At 36.2% G+C, this 20,869-nt stretch overlaps 1 protein-coding gene across 1 annotated transcript in view; it reads left to right on the forward strand.

Moving 5' to 3' along the window:
- Positions 1-20,869, forward strand: part of LOC107768241 (rRNA biogenesis protein RRP5) — a 46,719-nt gene that overhangs the window by 16,012 nt on the left and 9,838 nt on the right. Inside the window, exons 5-25 of the mRNA XM_016587353.2 lie at positions 681-780; positions 6,211-6,329; positions 6,461-6,583; positions 6,677-6,748; positions 9,068-9,160; positions 10,290-10,403; positions 10,500-10,622; positions 11,151-11,336; positions 11,431-11,505; positions 13,888-14,024; positions 15,155-15,289; positions 16,003-16,148; positions 16,277-16,342; positions 17,275-17,381; positions 17,692-17,772; positions 17,885-17,959; positions 18,056-18,157; positions 19,038-19,206; positions 19,289-19,434; positions 19,896-19,979; positions 20,066-20,166. Coding sequence (XP_016442839.2) covers positions 681-780; positions 6,211-6,329; positions 6,461-6,583; positions 6,677-6,748; positions 9,068-9,160; positions 10,290-10,403; positions 10,500-10,622; positions 11,151-11,336; positions 11,431-11,505; positions 13,888-14,024; positions 15,155-15,289; positions 16,003-16,148; positions 16,277-16,342; positions 17,275-17,381; positions 17,692-17,772; positions 17,885-17,959; positions 18,056-18,157; positions 19,038-19,206; positions 19,289-19,434; positions 19,896-19,979; positions 20,066-20,166 — 2,354 coding nt within the window. The remainder of the gene's footprint in view (positions 1-680; positions 781-6,210; positions 6,330-6,460; positions 6,584-6,676; positions 6,749-9,067; positions 9,161-10,289; positions 10,404-10,499; positions 10,623-11,150; positions 11,337-11,430; positions 11,506-13,887; positions 14,025-15,154; positions 15,290-16,002; positions 16,149-16,276; positions 16,343-17,274; positions 17,382-17,691; positions 17,773-17,884; positions 17,960-18,055; positions 18,158-19,037; positions 19,207-19,288; positions 19,435-19,895; positions 19,980-20,065; positions 20,167-20,869) is intronic.

Genomic DNA, 20,869 nt, shown 5'->3' on the forward strand with positions numbered 1-20,869 from the left:
TCACGAATGGTGTGACTTTTCATCATCAGGAAATGATATTATGATTTAGATTTGGATTACGATGAAGAGACAAAATGCACGGGACATAAAAAAGGTGTTTGGGAAATCTACAATGCAAGATCTAAGGTGCAAGACTTCAATGCTTTTGCTGAGATTTGGTGTTAAAAATCGTAGACAATAAGCAGAAAACAAGGAGAAAAGGAATACACGAGTAGGAAAGAAAGCTTAATAAGTCACGAGCTTAAACATATGCAAACCAATTAACAATGTAAAAGGATGAGAAAGATGCTGCCCCTTTCCTTAATAGGGCGAGTTAATTTTGATCCTGGTCTTTTTAAGGTAGCTAAGGTATTTTAGGTGACCGAACCAAATCATCTATACACAAAGGAATCTTATGTGCGCTGAAGCAAGCAAGTCTGAGTGGATGTTCTCAGCTCTTGCACATGCCCTGTGCTTCCTTTCTTTGTAGTTCCTTAATTTGATTCCTTTCCTTCTATGCTTTCCTATAAGAAATACATACATTATCTAAATTTTGGTGCCTGATTACCTTTTAGAACTGTTCTATTAATTATCTGGGAGTGTATTGCTAACTTCTTTTTCCTTAAATGATATATTCACGTTCCTTTACCTTATATTGTGTATTTTTCCTGAACATGAGGCTTATCTTATGTTATGTACAGATTCTTAGTGCATATGTGAAAAGCATGGAAGACCATGGCTATATGCTTCATTTTGGGCTGCCTTCCTTCTCTGGATTTATGCCAAAAGATAATGAATCAGGTAATCTTCATGTCTGCTCAATTACTCCCTTTTGATTCTTTGTCTGATTAACAACAATAGTTGCTGTACATAGAAGCTTCATATTGAAAACAATTGGATCTATATATCTATATGTAGATCCCTCAACTACCTTGAATTATTAAGCCACATAAAGCTTTGAAGGGCTAAGTTTATTTTTGTGGCTCTTTTGTGCTTATCTGGTGCTTGGCTGCTGTTTCTTGAAAATGTGATCCTGATAATGGTGCAAAAAGCAAAAGGATATACATTTTCTTTCATGTATTTGCTTGAAGGGGAAAAGAAAGTTGAGTGTAGGAAGAACCCAACTTCCTTCTAATATCCTGCAGAAAGAACTTAATATAGATGATTGACAATGCAAACCTAAATTAAATTAATAAGCGCCTCCTCTTTAAGAGTGAATTTTTATTTGAAGAAGTTCACACAATTTAACATGGGATTAGAGCAGACAAATGTCTTTGTACGAGCCTTATTCTCACTAATCAGTGAATACTTTCATGTGCTTTTCCTAGAAAAAAATTAGATCAAGGAGCATGTTGCAGACTTAATCAAATAAAAGTGTGTCATCTGTAACAGTTTAAGCTTTTAGTGAGATGATTCACGCAATTCAACAGAATGCTTTTTCTCCGGGAAAAAATGTCTGTTCCCCTACTATGTTGCTCACCAACCTCAAATGCAAATAAGTCAACTTTCAGACACTATTTTCCCTTTTCCTATAACTAAAGTGAATTTGATGTATTTTTATTTGTTGTGTTGTCCCACATCGGTAGGATTTGAGGTCCTTGGTATCTTGTATGGTCTTGGATAATCCTCACCTCATAAGCTAGCTTTTGGGTTTGAGCTAAGCCCAAGGTCCATTTATCATGGTATCAGAGCGAGGTTCATCCCAATTATTGTTACCGATGTTAGGTCCCCATTTATGTTGTCCACGCTCCAGTTTGTAAGCCTGGGCGTGTGCCGGGAGGGGGGGGGGGGTTGAGTTGTCCCACATCGGTAGGATTTGAGGTCCTTGGTCTCCTTATATGGTCTTGGGCAATCCTTACCTTATAAGCTAGCTTTTGGGTTTGAGTTAGGCCCAAGGTCCATTTATCCGTATTTTGAGGATGTCATATTTGGATCGATGTTACCTTTCATTCTAAGATATGCATGTATCCTCTTTTGGCAAGGCCAAGTTGTTTGCGTGTTAGTGTAGTAATTTCAACCTTTGTAGGGATAGTTTGGAGCTCAAGAAATCATTGAGCCTCTTAAGGGACATAGAAATTTTTTGATACGACTCAAATCATTCTTTCTCTATTGTCTTTTTTTGAGACATAGAAATACTGCCTTGTACAATGACGGTGTGAATTTGATGAAATCCATATTCTGCATTGAACTTGTTCTTATGTGTATATATTTTATACGTATATATGTATTTCTTGGAAATGACATTTTGGAAAAAGTGAAAAAATTAGGTTTTATAAGCCAGAACCTTGTAATTTTGAGGGTGTTTGGATTGACTTTTAAGCTGGTCAAATAAGCTTTTAAGCTCTTTTAAGTTTTTTTCAGTGTTTGTCAAAGTTAAAAAATGCCTAAAATAAGTTAAAAGCTGCCTAAAACAAGCTAAAAGTAATAAGCTGGACAACCTCAACTTATTGCTTTTTGGCTTAAAAGCTATTTTTGCTGAAAGGCCACTTTTCTTAAGCCAATCCAAACGGGCTCTTTGTCATGTACGGAGTAATAATTTTGGTTGGGCTCTTGTCTTGAAAAGTACAACAACAACAACAAACCCAGTGTAATCTTCTCTTGAAAAGTAGTAAAGCGTTTTTCTGAAGTGTACTTTAAATCAAATACAGTAAAACGAAGACTATAAGGAGTTGGATGGTTCACATACTAGTTATGGGGGGGGGGGATAATGATGCAGAGATTGTGGCGTTGAATACATGAAGGAATTCCTTTTTTGACCAGGCAAGATAATCCATATACAAGTGGTATACCAAAAAGTAGAAATCCTACAAAAAGATATGATTTTCTATTTACGATCTTCTATACATATAGGAGCCTCACCGGTGTTTCAAATAGAAGTAAGGAATAACAGGTTATTCCTTAAATGTGCTAAATCATTCTCTACTCCTTCAAAAACTCCCCTATTCCCCTCTCTACGTGACCACATAAGTGCTAGTGGAACAAAATCCCCCGCCATGTCTCTTCTACTTTGTCTTTTAAAGGTCCACTTGGGTTTTTCACCACAAGCGAGCAACTATCCGACAATATAGAAGGAGATGGTTCCTTTTTTTATCCGAGAGTGCATATAAAACACCAAATGATGTATGCAATCTTCCTCAAATTCTCGCTGTCGAAAACCTCCCTTTGCTACTAGCCAAGAGGAACAACACACCTTTCTCGGTGCCTTAGGCATCCAAACCAAGAGAATTAGCAAAGTCATTTCGTCCTTGACTACGAGCTTCTCGTAATAGTACTTAATTGGAAGCACCTGTATTCTTTGCCCCCACCTTTATACATCATGGCTATCTTTGTTATTACTTTGTTTATGAAGCAAATCAACCAAGCTTGGGAATACTTCCACCTCCCAGTACTGAAAGTTCCTCCTAAACCTCATGTCCCAGTGAACTACTACTCCTCATAGCCTTCAGACCTGTGGGACTGTCATCCCCTTTTGGCATGAAATATTCTGCGAGTGTTTTGAATGTAATCCTCAATGCGTTTTTCCAGCAACTGTTGTGATCCCAAAAACTTGTCTTACTCCCATCCCCTAGCCTAATGATATGTTTCCGTATATAAAGGATTGTATTGTTGTGTAGGAATTACTTACTTTGAGGGCATTTTTGTCTTTAAATACTTTTATTCCTGTTTGTGGATACATGTGTTCTTGTTCCACATTTTATCCCTAGAAAAGAATATATTGATCCCCGCATTATTAGTGCGGGTATTATTTAGTGCAGCCAACTAAAAGCTGTATTAATTATGCCGGAATTATTTTTTCTTGTATGGACAATCAAACGTTGCATACTTTGTAAGGATTATTTTGCCTCATCTTTCCTTTCTGACATTGCATTATTTTATGCTAGGATTACTTTCCTAATCCCTCCACCAAACAACCTCTAAGGGATAGAGTTGCAACAATAACATTAGAAATAATTTTTTAAATGAAATTAAAGAAATTTATTAAAATGATGGAAAGTATATACTTTGAAAGAAAAAAAATGTTATATAGAAACATGTTTCTCTATACAAACACATGCTTTTTATAAAGCAAAATTCATCACCTGAACATCATGTGCTCCAAAAGTGTATAAAAAAAATGTTTCACTAATATTTGCAATTGAATTTTGAAATCTTTAGTTCCACTAATATTTGCAATTGAATTTTCAACTCTTTTGGATGTTCTTCTCTTTCTTTTCATATAGTCAACATAAGCACCATATGAACTATTTGTCATGTTCTCCTCTTCCTTTTCCTTCTAAAATTCCATCTTAGTTGCATATCTATGTCAACTCCTGACATCACCAGTCTCTTTTTGAACACATTTGAATGATATACCAGTCTATTGGTGAACCACTAAATTGTTAATATCCTCACCTGCCTTCTTACACATGAAACACCTATTTATGTAGACCATTTTCTGGTCCTCAAGTTTGAAGCAGTTGGAGTAGCCCCATGCTATTGTACATTAAAAAAAGACACTCTTGGTGCCCTTGGCACCCATGTTGGAGAATGAAGAAAGTTCATTTTTTCCCTTGCCAACAACTTAAATATGAAATACTATCATTATAAACATGCCATTCCCCTGTCCTTTTTCCATCCGCCTGTCATGAGAGATTTGCTTGTTTAGCAATTTGAACAGCGATTGATCTCTCTGACGTAGAAAAAATAAACTAAACTAATCAGATTATTTATTTAGAAGGACAATGAATACCAACTCAGTTTCGACATAGAAAAGGGTACAGAACATAAAACAAGGTAGAATCATGGTGAATCTACCACTTGAAATTGGATACTTCATGAACAGTTGGTATCATATACTTCCTAATCAACCACTTAACCAACAAGAACCAATGAGTGCAGCTCATCTAAGAAACTATTGTAGTCTGCTGAACTGGAAATGCTTAAGATATTTTTCTGTTGAGATGGTAACCTATTTGTATATATAAATAAAATCAGTACATAGGTTGTCCTGAAACCTTATTTACAAGTGAGCAAAAGAAGAAGAAGTACTGCTCTGCAGTCCTAGCAAGATTCTAGAATATCTAGGATTGACCGATTGATACAGCATCCTGTGTAAATCTGTTTACACCAAAAACAAAAAAGCAAAATACAGTTTAGTTTCATCTTCTGCACTGAGTTGCTGCTGTCCTCAAAACATCTGGACCTCCTCTTTTTCCAGAGTGTCCACCAAATACATGCTGGAACAGTCCTCCATCTATCTCCGTCTCTAGCTCCAGCTGCAGCTTCATCCCTGCTGAAAAGCACTTCAGTAATCTTACTAGGCATTGTCCCGGCTATACCTCTGAGATTAATAAAGATCTTCCACAGCTGGTCTGTTATGCTTAATATATTCGAGAAAGCTTCACACAGAAGGGCTTCTTTATGCCTTATTTTTCGAATGTTCCCGTGTTATGACAAGGGGAACCATTATCTTCAATGTTATTCATACTGAGCATGTAAATGTTCAGCAAGATGATGTATGCAATCAGAAATGGTGCGATGTGAGAGGTTTCTCAGCTCACATGGGAAGGTGAAATAGTATACAAGTTTATTATCTTTCTTTTGCAAACGATACACTTGTGTTATGTGATGCTAAGTAGGATAAACTACGTCACCTGAAAGGTTTTCTTCTGTGATTTCAAGCAAGTGTCAAGTCTGAGGAGAAATCTTAAGTCTGAAGTTATTCTAGTGGTTCAGGTCAACGACATAAAGCAGGTGGTATAGGTTATCAGTTTTGAAGATAATAAACTATTGTAATCTGCTGAAAGTGCTGGACCATTTTCAGATATAATCTTGCTGCATTTCCTTGATATTACTTTTGATTACTTATCTTTTTCCAAGTTCTTCCGGTGCAGTATTCTTTTTTTCTCTTTCAGATACCAAATTGGTACATCAGTCTGTTCGCGAGAGATACTTCTTTGGCACAAGTTTGCTACTATAGAAATTGCTGTCCGAATCTCAGTTAACTTTATTTTGCATATTTTCCTATTTTTAATATCATTAGGTCATATTGGAAACACAAATAGAATGTGTTCTGCATGATAAATTTAATTTATTCATTGTTCGCCTTATAAAAGTTTTCTTGCTGCTGGCTTGTTCTTAAAGCATTATTGTCAATTTGTCATGAAAGGCTCTATTTTATATTATACCTAACTCCTTATCTGCTTTTTGATATTGAACCTAATTTCTTATCTACTTATATCCTTTTTACAGCAAATGTGGAAGTTAAGAGTAGAAGTGGGCAGCTGGTACAAGGGGTTGTTAAAAGTATTGATAGAACACGTAAAGTAGTTTATTTGAGTTCGGATCCTGATGTGGTCTCAAAATGTGTGGTATGTTTTTTGAATTTATTCTACTGTTTGGATTGTTGTTAACTTTTGCACTGTGTTCCTTTTCATTGTCTTGTCCTTTTTGCCTCAAGATGCATTCATGTATAACATACAAAAATCTTACTTCTGTACAGACCAAGGATCTTAAGGGTATCTCAATTGATCTACTCGTTCCAGGCATGATGGTTAATGCTAGTGTGCGTTCAATACTTGAAAATGGAATTATGTTATCATTCCTCACGTACTTTACAGGAACAGTAAGTTTACTGTATTTCAGTCCTGTTCACCAGAGTTTTGCATCTCTAGTTTCATTGTTTCCATCTATTCATTTTTACTTTGTGCTGCTACAGGCTGATATGTTCAATCTGCAGCAAACTTTCCCCTCTTCCGGTTGGAAGATTGATTATCCTCAAAATAAAAAGGTAATAACTCCTCACTTGCCTGTTTTAAGAAGGCGCGAAGTTGAAAGGATTTTGGAAGAATGCTTCAAATGAGCAGGTCACATAAATTTATGCAAGTTGGTCTACGTAATCATCACAGATCATGAATGAAAGACTTGCTACACCAAGATATTCTTTCTCCCTTTTAAAAGAATGAGCTTGTACGTTCTAAAATACAAACTTTTTGTATTTGGAAGACAAAATAACCATTGAAAATCAAGGCATTTTACTTGGTTCCTGGCACATGAGGGTCTTAATACCTATGGTTTGCAATTTTGCTAATGTCAACATGACCTTACAAATCCATAAGCTGTCATTGTTGCATAATGTGTAGGAAGAACGATGAGAAGTCATTCTCATTTGTTCTTGCATGGCAATGAAAATCAAGGTATTTACTTGGTTCTTGGTACCTGAGAGGCTTATCATCAGTGTTTTGCATACAATTAGACCCTTGTGGTCCGGCCCTTCACCGGACCCCGCACATAACGGGAGCTTAGTGCACCTCTTTTTTTTTTTTTTTACTTATCCATAAGCTGTGATTGTAACATAATGTGTAGTAAGGGCAATGAAAGTCATTTTCATTTGAATTTTTTTGGAAGGAAGAGTCATTCTCATTTGTTTTTCCATTTGTGCTTTTGCATGGTTTAGATTGTTTGGGGCTACTTTTGCTGCTCCACCATCGAACACCGAGTTTTTTTCCTTTATAGAGAAAAGAAGATTTTATTGGTGCAATATAGAGGACCTGAAGTCCTCTTAAACAAGAAGTGACAAAGATGAGTTATTTTAGAAGTTAAGAAGACCGAGTTGCCCAGTGTGTTGTATATCAGTTATGTTCACATTAACCATTGCCCTCTATCCACAGAGGGGGTAAGGAAATCACTTTATCCCGGACCAAATACTGTGGTAGATATTTGTCTAGAAAACCCTAGCAGTTCTCTCAAGCCAAATACACCATGAGGCCACAAAATTTAGGTTGGAAATTGTAAATTGATGCTGGAGCTAGAAACTTTCACCAGTTATTCGGAATAGCCTCTTCCAAAAGTTGTAGGCAAACAGCAAACTTACGATGTTGGAAGGGTGATTATGGCCTTACATTACGCAAATATCACGGAAGATTTAACTTCAGTCTGTGGACCTGTAAAATGTCTTCTATGTTCAGTCTATTTAGAAACAAGGGTCATGCAGATGCCTTCATTTTAGAGGAGTATTAGATTTTCAATTTAGATTCCAAAGGAAAAGGAGAGTAGGTCTGGGATTGCACTAAATAATGGTTTTTACTTCAGCAAATTCCTGATTTATCCACCTCCTACACCCTTGTATCAGATCAAGGAGGTCAAAATCAGATGGTGTTTCAAGTAACAATTAGATTGCCTCTCTTTATCATCTTAAACGCAAAAATATGGAACTTCCACACAAAATTGCCCCCCTCTGAAGAATAAAAGTTACCTAATGAGGGAATTTAGTAGATAAAGGAGTAATTCCCATCCAATTATCCTCCCAGAATTGAGTGCAAAACCATTTTATCATGAACAAGAGAAAAGAAGGAACCATATACCTGCCCCCAGAGATTTGGTCTAGTGGAAACGCAACTCGTGATGTGTTGTTTAGGTGCACGTCACAGGTCTGGACAGAAAAAGAGCTTAGTGTTTAAGTGGAGAAGGGTAGAGGGGTGGGCCCATCATCCACCAAGTTTCGAACCGTGCACCATTTGCTCTTGGTGTTTTCTCGGTTATCAAAAAAAGAAAGAAGCATATACCTGAAATTAATGCCAGGGACTTAAACAATGGTGTTAGCTCGTATTTTAGCATCCCAACCATTGTGTTGCAGCCCATATTTGCTTTTGATTACAGTTCGTGAGTTTTAACGGTTGATATTGAAGTTTTGGTCACAGCTGGCAAGATAATTGGGATGTTCACTGTGTACTGTGGTTATTTAGTCAGATCTTCTAGAACACTACATAGGACAGTGGTTTTCCGGTCCTCCGTATGGTGTGATGCTGATGGCAATCAGTCTTTCATGATATACACTTGATCTATCTTCAGCAAGATTATAGAGCTCTATGTTTAAACTCGATAATGATAGACGTCCATCCCTCTTTGTGCTCTTCTTCCTTTTAATTAATATTCTTCTTTCTTTCTCTAAAAAGAAAATAAATGACTTGCCAAATTCGTTTATCCTGGATAGTGAATTTGAATTTCTAGGGACTTTTGTGTATTGGCTTTCTTTCTATCTTTTACTTGTTTCCAGTTAGATAATTCTCTCTTCTTTAATTTCAACTAGCACTTTATTTTCTTGGTGTAGGTTAATGCTCGGATACTATTTATTGATCCCTCAACTAGAGCTGTTGGTTTGACATTGAATTCTCACCTGGTTCACAACAAGGCTCCTCCTGCAGTAAGTTCATAAGATCCTAAGTATCCTTCTTTATCAACTCTAAAATATTGCAAGTTGCAGGTTTATTGTTTGCATATGGAGAATTTTCTAACAAAGCTGTTCAGTTTATTATTCATGGCTTTCACTTCTTTGATCATAGAAGTGCCTTTGCTTAGATGAAACATGGAATGAGGAAAAATACGATTTTGGATTATAGGAAGAGAATATGGCCCTAAGATAGAGCTGTTGGAGGGAAAAGATTGTTTAGTCAATCATAAAGATTAGATTACTTTGATGACACTAGGGCTTTAATGAAGTCACAGAGCTCTGGACCTTTTGCATCTTTCATGATGGTTGCAGGAGAAATCATTGCTTGTTCTATGGATGAATTTGCTAAGGCGTTTGATTGTCTACTGTGGATGTTATAGGTCCCGATTCAAATGTTATTTGTAAGATCCTGAGGGGAATGCTTTTTGATGGGTAAGACATTGTGGTTGGGTCTGTTCCAGTTCCTTCAGAGATGTCAGACTTAACTCTAATTGTTGGGCCTCCTTTCTCTATACTTGCTTTCAGTACACTTTTGGTTTGATCCAGCACATACATATTGCGTACCTGGTCTTTCCCTTCAAAATGCTTAACTGTTCTTCGATTAAGGGCATGGGAAAGCAGATGGAATGGACTGCTTCTATTGGCTGCTTAGAGCCCTACCTGTCAAATAAAGAGGAAGTATATCTACTCTTGTTGTATGTTGTAAGCACTGAGCCGTGCACTTTTCAAGATTCTTCCATGATGAAGCCAAGTACAGTTTTACTTTTGGTGTTTAAGATGGAAGCTAATAGGTTGCCACCTGCATACAGTGAAGCACAGTTCAAAACCAGCAAGTAACCTGCTAACATCTAAAAATTAGAGGAATTCTCAGTAAAACACGGTTTTCTGTTGTTTTAAGTTATGAGCTGATGACATGCAAGTTTTCATTGTAGTAAACTATTATCTATTTAGTTAGTCCTATTGAAAACACTCAATTTGGGCTACAGTGCTTCTACTGTGTCGCGAACTAAGTATGCATGCATCCATGCGTTCCTTGTATCAACTCCATGTTTATATTAATCAGTTAATATTATTAAATTAAACTGATTTTTCTGTTGTGCAGCTTATCAAGGTTGGAGATATTTTTGATCAATCAAAAGTGATCAGGATTGATAGGGGTTTGGGCCTTTTGCTGGAAATTCCCTCTTCCCCAGTTCCAACTCCGGCATATGTCAATGTAAGGATATTCCTGGATTCCATTGTTTTGGGGCCTTAATATTTATGCCTTTGAACTCAACTTTCAGTTTCAGTAAAAAATTGGCAAGTTTTGCAGGTATCTGACGTTGCTGATAAGGAAGTGAAGAAGCTGGAGAAAAGCTTCAAGGAAGGGAAAGTTGTCCGCGTCAGGGTTCTTGGGTTTAGGCATCTGGAAGGACTTGCTACTGGGGTTTTAAAGGTCATACTTGTTTTACTGTTGGAAATTATTCTTTTGGTTCAAGTCAATTTTAGATGTTGAACTGGTGTTTGTCCAGTGCAAAATGTGATAGAGTAAAGTCTGGTATACTTGTATGTGGATACCTTAGTTGAAGAACTCTGTCAAGACATTATTTTGGTTCTTGCTCTTGGAACTGGGGCACAACGCACGTTGCAAACATTACCTTCCTCTTGATTTCTCTTTGTTCTTTGCCTCTCTTTTCTGTTTGGTCTTGAAATGCTTTTTGCATTCTTGCTATGTGAATGCTGATTAAAAAACAACTATACTTATTCTCAATTATTGGTAGAACTGAAGAGTTGTGTTACTTCTCTTTTCCCTTTTTCATTAAAAATGGGGGGGGGGGGTGTTTGGAGGAGGGATATGGATGTTGCATTTTCTTTTGGTTTCTTGTTATTAGTACCTCAAAGCATGTCTAAGCATATGCTCTCCTTAATTAACTTTTCTCTGCAATCCCAACACTTTCCTTATCTTTCCTTTATTTATGAACAGACCAGTGCATTTGAGGGATCAGTTTTCACTCACTCAGATGTCAAACCTGGGATGGTGGTAAAAGCTAAAGTCATTGCAGTAGACAGCTTTGGTGCCATAGTTCAATTTTCTAGTGGTGTGAAAGCACTTTGTCCTCTTCGTCATATGTCAGAATTTGAAATTGTAAAACCCAGGAAAAAATTCCAGGTATTCCAAAATAATATGCTGGTTTTTTTTTTATTTTTTTTTATATTCATCTCATTGGTTTTGACCTGTAGAGAGTTGTTGATATCTTTTGTAGGTCGGAGCAGAATTAGTTTTTCGTATTCTTGGTTGCAAGTCAAAGAGGATTACTGTTACACACAAGAAAACACTAGTATGGCTCTTTGAATTAACTTGCTTGTCGATAGTACTTGAACTTATTATTCTCCAGTTTAACTGTGTTTTTTTCTTTTATCTTGTTTCATCTACTGATGAGTTCCTTATCTCAAGTCTTTTATTGCATCTTTTTTTGTCTACTGATATGTTTCTGAGCATGAGCCTCTTATCCATATTGTGTATGGTGCTGTTAATGATGCAGCGGCAAAAGGTCTTTGCTTCGTTATCCTAAACATAAACAAAGCTTTGGCATGACTACTTCCCAAATCTTTTCCTACTTGTTTCATTTCCTCTCCTCTCCTCTCTAACATGGTTTTCAGATACTAGCCCTCTTAAAAAGATTATCTCTAAGAGAGTAACTTTCAAGAAATTCTTTGTTTTCATATATGTAACAGTTGCATAATACGAGCAGAAAAGAGAAACTAACCCATTTACAGTGCTTATAACCATCAAAGAAATGAGCTTAGCAAAAGATATAATGAGTCCCATCATGCAGTTATTTTTGGAGAGAAGGGAACCAACAACGTTTTGATGGAATCTCAACTCCAAATCACACTCTCAAAGCTAATTGTTTGCTTACCCTTTTTAGCTGGGTTAAGTTAACACCTGTGATTAGCACTAAACAATTTTTGGACTTTGTTAGCACCATAGTTATAGATTGACACATTGTAAAGGGTCTTACATACTCTTATTTTTATGTATTTTTGTCTTCTGCTTCTGTAACTATGCATACCTTCATAAAAAAAGAAAGATAAGATGAGTTCCATTTCAATTTATCCAGGGCGCATTAAAACCCACTTCTCATTGGTTGGCATGGGCTAAGCCTAACCACAATTCACAACCTATTAAATTTTTCCTCTATCTAGCTTGGAACCTATTTATTGAGTAACTAGCACTAGCATAATTGGGTTTGGTACCCGACACTTTGCGTTATAGTCAGCCCTTGTTCTAGCATATTATTTGCCTATGAGTAGTACCTCTCTCATGTGAAGAGGAGAAGCACAGATGCCCCAGTTAGGTGGGGAGAGGCCTTGGTGGGTATAAGGAGAGGTAGAGGCAGGCCAAAGAAGTATTGGGGAGAGGTGATTAGGCAGAGCAACTGGAGCTTACCGAGGAGGGTGTGGAGGTCGAGGATTAGGGTAGAAGGCTAGTACGTAGTCACACATTTTTCTTTTTCTTTCTTAGATCGGTAGCATTAGTGCTAGTATGGTATCCTTCTAATTCGTAGATTGCTATTACTACATACTGTTGAGTGCTATTTTTTGCTTTTGTTTTCTTAATATCTTACTGTTGTTACTACTTGTTGCCGTTGCTTCTTTTTAGCCAATGGTCTATCAGAAACAATCTTTTTGCCATCCCAAGGTAGGGGCAAGGCCCGCGTACACACTACCCTCCGTAGGCCTCACTTGTAGGAATCCACCGGGTTTGTTGTTGTTGTAGTAGTAGGTCGCTCATGCATCTGTCTAGGTATCACTAATTCTCCTCTCGCTAATGAGGAGTAGAAGAAAACTGAAACATATATGTTGGATATGGAAAACATTGGTTTTCCAAATTGCCTTATTAAGTTTATTTTAATAAAGGAATGAAAGTCTGTTCCTTTAATTTTGTCTTGCATACTGCATAAGCTTTTAGTAATTTGTTTTTTCTTTTTTCCATCTTAGATTCTATACACTGCACTTTTTCATCTGGATGTCTAAGATGGTTGCATTTTGCATCTTAATTTCTTCTCTCAAATCGCAATTAAAGTACAGTTAACTTTGTCAGAAACTAAAACTGCTTGAGAATGTAGAGTTTCAAGTCATTTTTTTGCATTAATAAGGATGTTTATACTTCCAAAGTTTGTTGTAATGTGACCATTGCTTTAATTGTTTCTTATACCAAGAAACTAACAACTAATGTTCACCGAACATTAGTATTTGTTATGATGACTATCATGTTTTACAATCTCATTGTTCTTCTGGATTTTTTATATGGATTTAGCTTTTTTGAAAGATGACATCAGTGAATATGGGCATTGGGTGTTCGGGTGAGATGTGTTGAAGTGGGTTAGTGGTGGATCATGCCCATTATTAGGCTGAACTCATGTTGGCTTATAAAATATTCGTTAGGTTGCAGTTAGACAAAAAAAAAAGCCTTTCGTTGCGTTGAACCATTTTGTGAAGCTCATTTTGTGTCCGCACGTAATACCTATCTGTGAAAACCCATTCATTTGCCTCCTGCACTGCAAAGTCCAGTTAACTGTTTATCTGTTCTATCACTTGCTTCTTATCCCATTATATTGTTGCAACCTTGTAATAAATTGGCATTTAAGAAAATTAACTATTTGTCACTCTCTCGTCATTTGGACGTTTTAATAATTTGTTCCTGGTGTCTTTTGTAGGTTAAATCAAAACTTGAAATTCTTGGCTCTTATGCTGATGCTACTGAAGGACTAATAACACATGGATGGATAACGAAGATTGAAAACCACGGTTGCTTTGTCCGCTTTTACAATGGAGTACAAGGATTTGCCCCTAGGTTACCCCCTTGCAATTCCCCTCCAAACTTAATGCCAATACCTATCTGTATATCTGTATTTTTTGTTATTTTATAATGTGTGGTAACACATTGATTTTGGGCTTTTCTTTTCACTTCAGATCTGATTATGTTTCTGTAAATGAGAGTACTTTTATTTCATTCTGTTCCTTCATCTGTTAATCGTTTTTTACATCTCTGAGAGGATTAAATGTGTATTACCTATATTTAGACTTCTTCTTTCTCTTCTGAGTTATGAGTTTGCTTTACCAATTCAATGGATTTGGTGGACAATTTGGAAGGAGAGGAATGCAAGGTGTTTTGAAGATATAAGTAGCCCTGTACAGAAGATTAAAATGAATTGCATTCTTCTTTTTATTTTTTGGTGTAAAGCAGAATATATAGATGACCAGGATTCAATCATGAAGTCTTTGGCTCCTTGTAAGAAGAACACGGAAGTTTAATTTTGTGCTGATGATTTATTAATATATTGGATCTGTTACCATCTCCAAAAAAAAAAGAATATATTGGTCTAGATTAGCTTTAAGGATCTCTTTTCAGAATTGAACTCCGTTATTATCTGTATGATATTACATAATTGCTTTATAATGGAAAGTTGAATATACTGGTGTGGATTAGCTATAAGGATCTTTTTTCAGAATCTAATCTGTTATTATTTGTATGAGATTACTGAATTGCTATTATCCCGATACAACATTTAGAGTATCGGGAAGAGTGTGCAATAGAAATTTCCTGAAGTGTTGCAAATTGCATTTGCATCAGCGATGCTCGTGCCTTCATAATTTCTTTCAAATATGTGCTCTTAGAATATCTTTTGCGGATGTTAACTTTTTAATTGAAGGAAAATTTTATTATTATTCTTCTTTGCATTCTGACAGAACAAAATAAGACTTAATGTAAATTAAAATGAATAGGATGATCAAAAAATTATTTTAAGATCAGGGTATGGATACATGTGATCTGAAATTTGTTACTATATTTGGCTCTGTATGTTATATACACACAAAGATTTAAAAAAAGTCAAGGTCGTGGTACTCTCTTTACCCTCTCTATAGGTCAATTTATATTCTGCGGCGTCTTATTGGAACTGACGCTTCCATTTATGTATCCAGATCTGAACTTGGACTAGATCCGTGCTGTGAAATAAGTTCCATGTATCACGTAGAACAAGTGGTGAAATGTAGAGTTACCAGTTCTAATCCGGCTTCACGGCGTATTAACCTCAGTTTGACAACAACACCCTCAAGGTTTGTTTCTTTTTGTCTTTGTTAGAAGTTGCTTTAATATTGTAAAAAGAATTCATTTCTAACATGAAAAGAATGCATTTCTAACATGCTCTTGAAACTTTTTGTATAAAACCGTAACTCCAGTCTGAATATTGTTTCTTATTCCTCTAATGAGCTTCCGTTGGAAGAACATGTTATGTAGGAATCCCTTTTCATTTCTCTTGATTATCACTCAAGTTGTTGAAGAAACAGCTGAATATTTTTCCTAATGAGGGGATCGACTTTTCATATGCTTAAATATATGGAGTTCTTGTATTCCAGTAATGATATCGTGCGTGAAAAGTGTTCCTTCAAATGTTGCAAGGATGTCAGCAATCTTCTTTAATATTGGGCTTTATGTGACAGTATGTTGCTATTGTTATTGGTACCATATGTAAATTTTGTGGACCATCAATACATGGATATATTGAAATTAATATTTTTTGCAGCTTTTTGCTTTCTTCATGGTGGTTTGTTAGACAGGTGGTGTCTCTTGAATCATTGACATCTTTAGACTGAAAAATTAATGTGACTTTCAAGATTTTCTTCACGAAACCCCTTTATTGCCATATTGATCAAATATGCATGTCTCCTTGCCCTGCACTCACACGGCTTTATTTTTGAGATTACATTTTCTGGATTGCATTTTTTGATTAAATAAATGATTCCTCCATTTATTTGGACGTTAATGCTAGGGTATCTAGCAATGAACTGGTCAAACCAGGAAAGATTGTTTCTGGAGTGGTTGAGCGAGTAACTGCCGATGCAGTTGTCATAGATGTTACTGCTCAGGGTCATTTTAAGGGCACAATCTCTCCTCAACACTTGGCTGATCACACTGGTGAATGTTATTCAATTGAATCCTTTTTTTTCCCCCCGCAATTGCTTTTACAGTTTCCCCTTTGTTATTTCCTGTGCACTATATGTATCAACTAGGCGTTTAATATTCTTGTTTTTGCCACTTCGCAGGCCATGCTGAGTTGATGAAGTCTGCCTTGAGGCCTGGGTATGAGTTCGATCAGCTTTTGGTTCTTGGTACTATTTCTATTCTACATCCAGCTGTATTCAATGATCTCTGCAGTTAATTTCTGCTCATTTCCAACCTTTTTTTTCATAGCTCACTGTTCACTTGTCCAGTAATTTTGTCTTTTATTTGTTGGATAGACATATAGCTAATAGTTTTCTGACAAGAGGCCAAAGTTGTAGTATTACTGAATAAAACTTATCAATGGTGCAGCATATGCTATGCTAGTATCATATGTTAGTTGGAACATTTTTTTGATTGTATTAGCTAAATTTAATTGGTACACTATTTGATTTTTCTTTAGTAATAGCAGAATAGTACAGTATCTTGAATTTTTTTAATTTTCCTTTATGCATGTGTATTATGTAATCATTTTGATTTTTTCTTTATGCGTTTGTTTTATATAATATTGCTATAGTACAATATCTTGAAATACGTTATTATATTAATACGTGGTACGCTATTTTTTTCTTTTTATGCGTGTGTATTATGTAATAGTAGTATAGTTATAAATAGTTGCCTAGAATTAATTAGTAGAATTGTATAGCCTATTGGTATAAGTATATGTCATATTGGTATCATATGGTAGTTGAAATGTTTTTTTGGTTGTTTTAGCTATATTTTTGAGTAAGACTTCTGGTTTTATAGTTGCATGCGACAAAGTCAAGTATTGAATACTAATTTAACCAAGACTGCTGTAGATGTTGGAGATACCCATTATAATACCTGCAGTCAACTTTGTATCCTCTGGACTTGTTATTTGTTCTTGTTCTTATGTGATTCTTCTGTAGTTTAACCAACTGCGGCTGATAGACTAACCTGTGGTTTTTCTATGTTCTTTTAGTTTTTCGGGCTGCATGAGAGAGAGAGAGAGAGAGAGAGAGAGAGAGTATTTAAACATGTGCACTGACTAGATATTTGTCTGGCTCTTTGATGTTTGTAGATGTTGAGGGCTGCAATTTAATACTCTCTGCAAAACATTCTCTTGCGACCTCAGCTCAGCAGCTTCCGCTGGATGTTAGTCAAGTCCATCTTAACTCTGTGCTGCATGTAAGAAACTTTGCTTCCTAGTTTCTGAGTTTCTTTCATCCCTCCCTTCTAGGTGAGTTAGGTAACTGTTTATAATCCAAATGGCAAGGAACTGAGGCATATTTTTTTCTTTGTTTTACTCCTCTTATGGAGTGGGCGTGGTTCTTGCAAACTGTGATTGTTCATGACTGAAGAATCACAACAAATAAATTTAAAAGGATCTTTTGAAATCCCCAAAGCACTAGTAGTTGAAGTTAGTTTATTAACTATTATGATATTACTTTCTGGTAATTCCACTTCCGCTAACGACAGCATGTATCTTTTTATGCAGGGGTATATTTGTAATATAATTGAAAGTGGTGTCTTCATTCGCTACCTCGGGCGTTTGACTGGTTTTTCTCCAAGAAACAGGGTATATACTTCTTGCAGTAAATCTACTACCTTCATAATTGTCTATTTTATTTGGATGAAGTGCATTATATGATCAATAAAAAGCGCTGATTCATCATCGTTTTTTCGTGAAGGCTACTGATGACAGAAGATTTAGTCTTTCTGAAGTTTACCAGATTGGACAGTCTGTCCGCTCTAACGTAGTTGATGTAGGTCAACCGTTTGGTAAAATGAAGCTTTGGTATGTTATTCTTTTGGGATTCCAATTGAAATTTAGGTTCTTTCCTTCTCTCTCTCTCATTCAGGTTAGCAGTGAAACAAATCGAATTACAGTTTCTTTGAAGCAGTCGTTCTGCTCTTCAACAGATGCATCCTTTATTGAAGAATACTTCCTTATGGAGGAGAAGGTAATTACTGACAATGAATTCCATATTGCAGAACAACTCTTCTGATCACGACTGGCAAAAAATTCCCTGTTTGCTTGTCAGACGTACCGATTATTCTATGTCTTTTTGCATATTTAATCACTTGGTAGGAAAATGAACTATCAGAACATTTGTCAAAAGAATAAAAGTACAAAAAGAACTATCAGAACAAATAAACATTTTGGAAATCTGTAGAAAAATCTTCTTCAGTATAGAGTACATGGAAATGCTCCTTCACTGTATGGGCCTTGTGCAGGCAGATTTTTCCTTAGGGAGGGACTTTCTATCTGGTAGTGCACTTGAAACTGTCTACGTTAACTGTAGATCCTTTTATTTTTGGGTTAAATGAGACTCACTTTAAATCTTATTCCTTTAAACTTAGTTGAGACTTTTCCCATTTTATTTATCTTCTCTTCCTTCTTATTCTTGGTTGTGTCCATTTGGAATGGAAAGAAAAATATCACGTGTTCTTATGATTTGGCTGTTTTGACTTGAAACTTCTGCAAGTACCATAAATCTTCTGCTTTGCAGCTTTTGACTTGAATGATCAAGTCTGTTACGGTCTTAGCTCATCTGTTTTCTCATTATTAACCTTTACAACCTTCAAGAGCATGAATCCTGCCTTGGGTCTAGAATAGGTGGGTCTTGTATGTGTATTATCTCCTGCTTACAGAGGAGAATGTGCAAACCTGAGTCAAAAAATCAGGTGATGTTTTCTTTTGCTAGTACAAATGACGTACCAACTATCGGATCTCTGTGCTCAATCAGACCTTGTTACATTAAAGGGGATGTAGGGACACTCTTTTCTCTTAGAATCTATATCATTTTGATTGGATCTTTATTCATCTTTCGCTGCTATCAGATTGCAAAGCTGCAGTTGGTGGACTCTGGAAGTTCTGACCTAAGATGGGTGGAAGAATTTAATCTTGGTAGCACCGTGAAGGGAAAAGTTCATGAAATAAAGGAATTTGGTGTTGTAGTAAGCTTTCAGAAATATGATGATGTTTTTGGTTTTATCTCCCACTATCAGTGTAAGTCCCTTTGAAACATTGAATAACCAGTTATTATTTATTGCCTTGAGAACTAATACTAAGTATATGATATTCTTTGCAGTAGGTGGAATCTCTGTGGAAACTGGCTCAAGTATTCGAACCACGGTACTTGATGTTTCCAAGATAGAACGCCTAGTGGATCTGTCTTTGAAGCCAGCTTTTGTGAATAAATCAAAGAAACAGACCACTAATAATCAAGCCCAGAAGGTCATTCTTGAAATTGCTATTTCATTGTTGTGCTGTAATGTTCATTCTCTCAGTTTTGTTTGCCTCATTAATGATATTTTAAAGAAAAATAATAGCTTCTTGCTTTCATACTAATTTTTTTTGATAACGGAGAAATCCCAAGGGCTAGTGGCGGACAGTTCGAAACTCAGTTTATAATGGGCCTGCCCCTCTACCCCTTTCTACTTAAATACCGGGCTTTTGTCCGCAGCACTGTTTGAACCGTGACGTGCAGCTAACCCACACATCACAAGTTGTGCTCTTACCAGTTACCACTAGTCCAAAGCTGTGGGGGGCTGCTCTCATACTACTTCAAATAAAAACTATTAATTTTGTATATGCAATCTTGTATTTTGTTTTCTTCTTTTATCTTGCATCTATATTGGTTGCACTACATTTCTTTTTCTCTTTCATGTATCTGATTGCTTTCCCTTCATGAACAGAAACGCAAGAGGGAAGCACTTGGGGAATTGGAAGTAAATCAAACTGTAAATGCAGTTGTGGAGATTGTTAAAGAAAATTACTTGGCAAGTCTTTTCAGTTTTAATTGTAATTATTTTGGCTAGCTTCTATCCGTACTGTTTAGGCATGCTTAGCCATTTCTGTTAACCAGGTGGTTTCACTACCATCATATAATAACACTCTTGGATATGCATCACGAGCTGATTACAACACTCAAAATCTACCCCCTAAATCATTTGCCAATGGAGAGAGGTAATAATCCGGATAATTTCTATTGTATTTTTTTAGTTGTGTTTTCATTTTCAGTTCCTTTATGATGTCTAGCTGCAGCTAAAACAGATTGTCATTTCATTTATTGGTTTTTACCATTTAGTGATTTTGCTGATGTTTGGAATTTATTGTACTCGAGTTGACAATGAAAATGATGTTTACGAATTCTAAAGGAAAAGCAAATGAGATGTGCATTAAATCATGGTCTAAATGCTGTGGCTTGACATCGTCCTAGAAATGTGAGCTATTATCACTAGACTTGGGAAGCAAGTAAAGAGAGAAAATCAAGAAGTTCAGAGAGTAAAACTTGCTTCGACACGGTTGTAATTTATGCTTTGTGAATAGCAAATGGCTGAATGAGGTGGTATGATCAAAGGAAAAAAGGTATGTTGAAGAATCTTGTAGTATGGTTCAAGGAAAATGTGTCAACTTGATAAAGACAAGGGAATTTTAGATATAGGAGTTACCATCTTGGGGTGCGGCCCTTCCCCGAATCCTGCGTGAATGTGAGATGCTTTGTGCACCGGGCTGCCCTTTCATCTTAGTAAGATGTGTGCGCATATACCAGTCAAAGGATATGGCTAGCTGATATGTGAATGGAAGAATATATAAGAGAAAGCTACCATGGAATCTGAATCACTTGTGATATAGGAACATCAGGAACGTACACCTCTTTCTATGTAGT

The sequence above is a fragment of the Nicotiana tabacum genome, chromosome 5, assembly GCF_000715075.1.
Source record: "Nicotiana tabacum cultivar K326 chromosome 5, ASM71507v2, whole genome shotgun sequence".
Classification (NCBI taxonomy): domain Eukaryota; kingdom Viridiplantae; phylum Streptophyta; class Magnoliopsida; order Solanales; family Solanaceae; genus Nicotiana; species Nicotiana tabacum.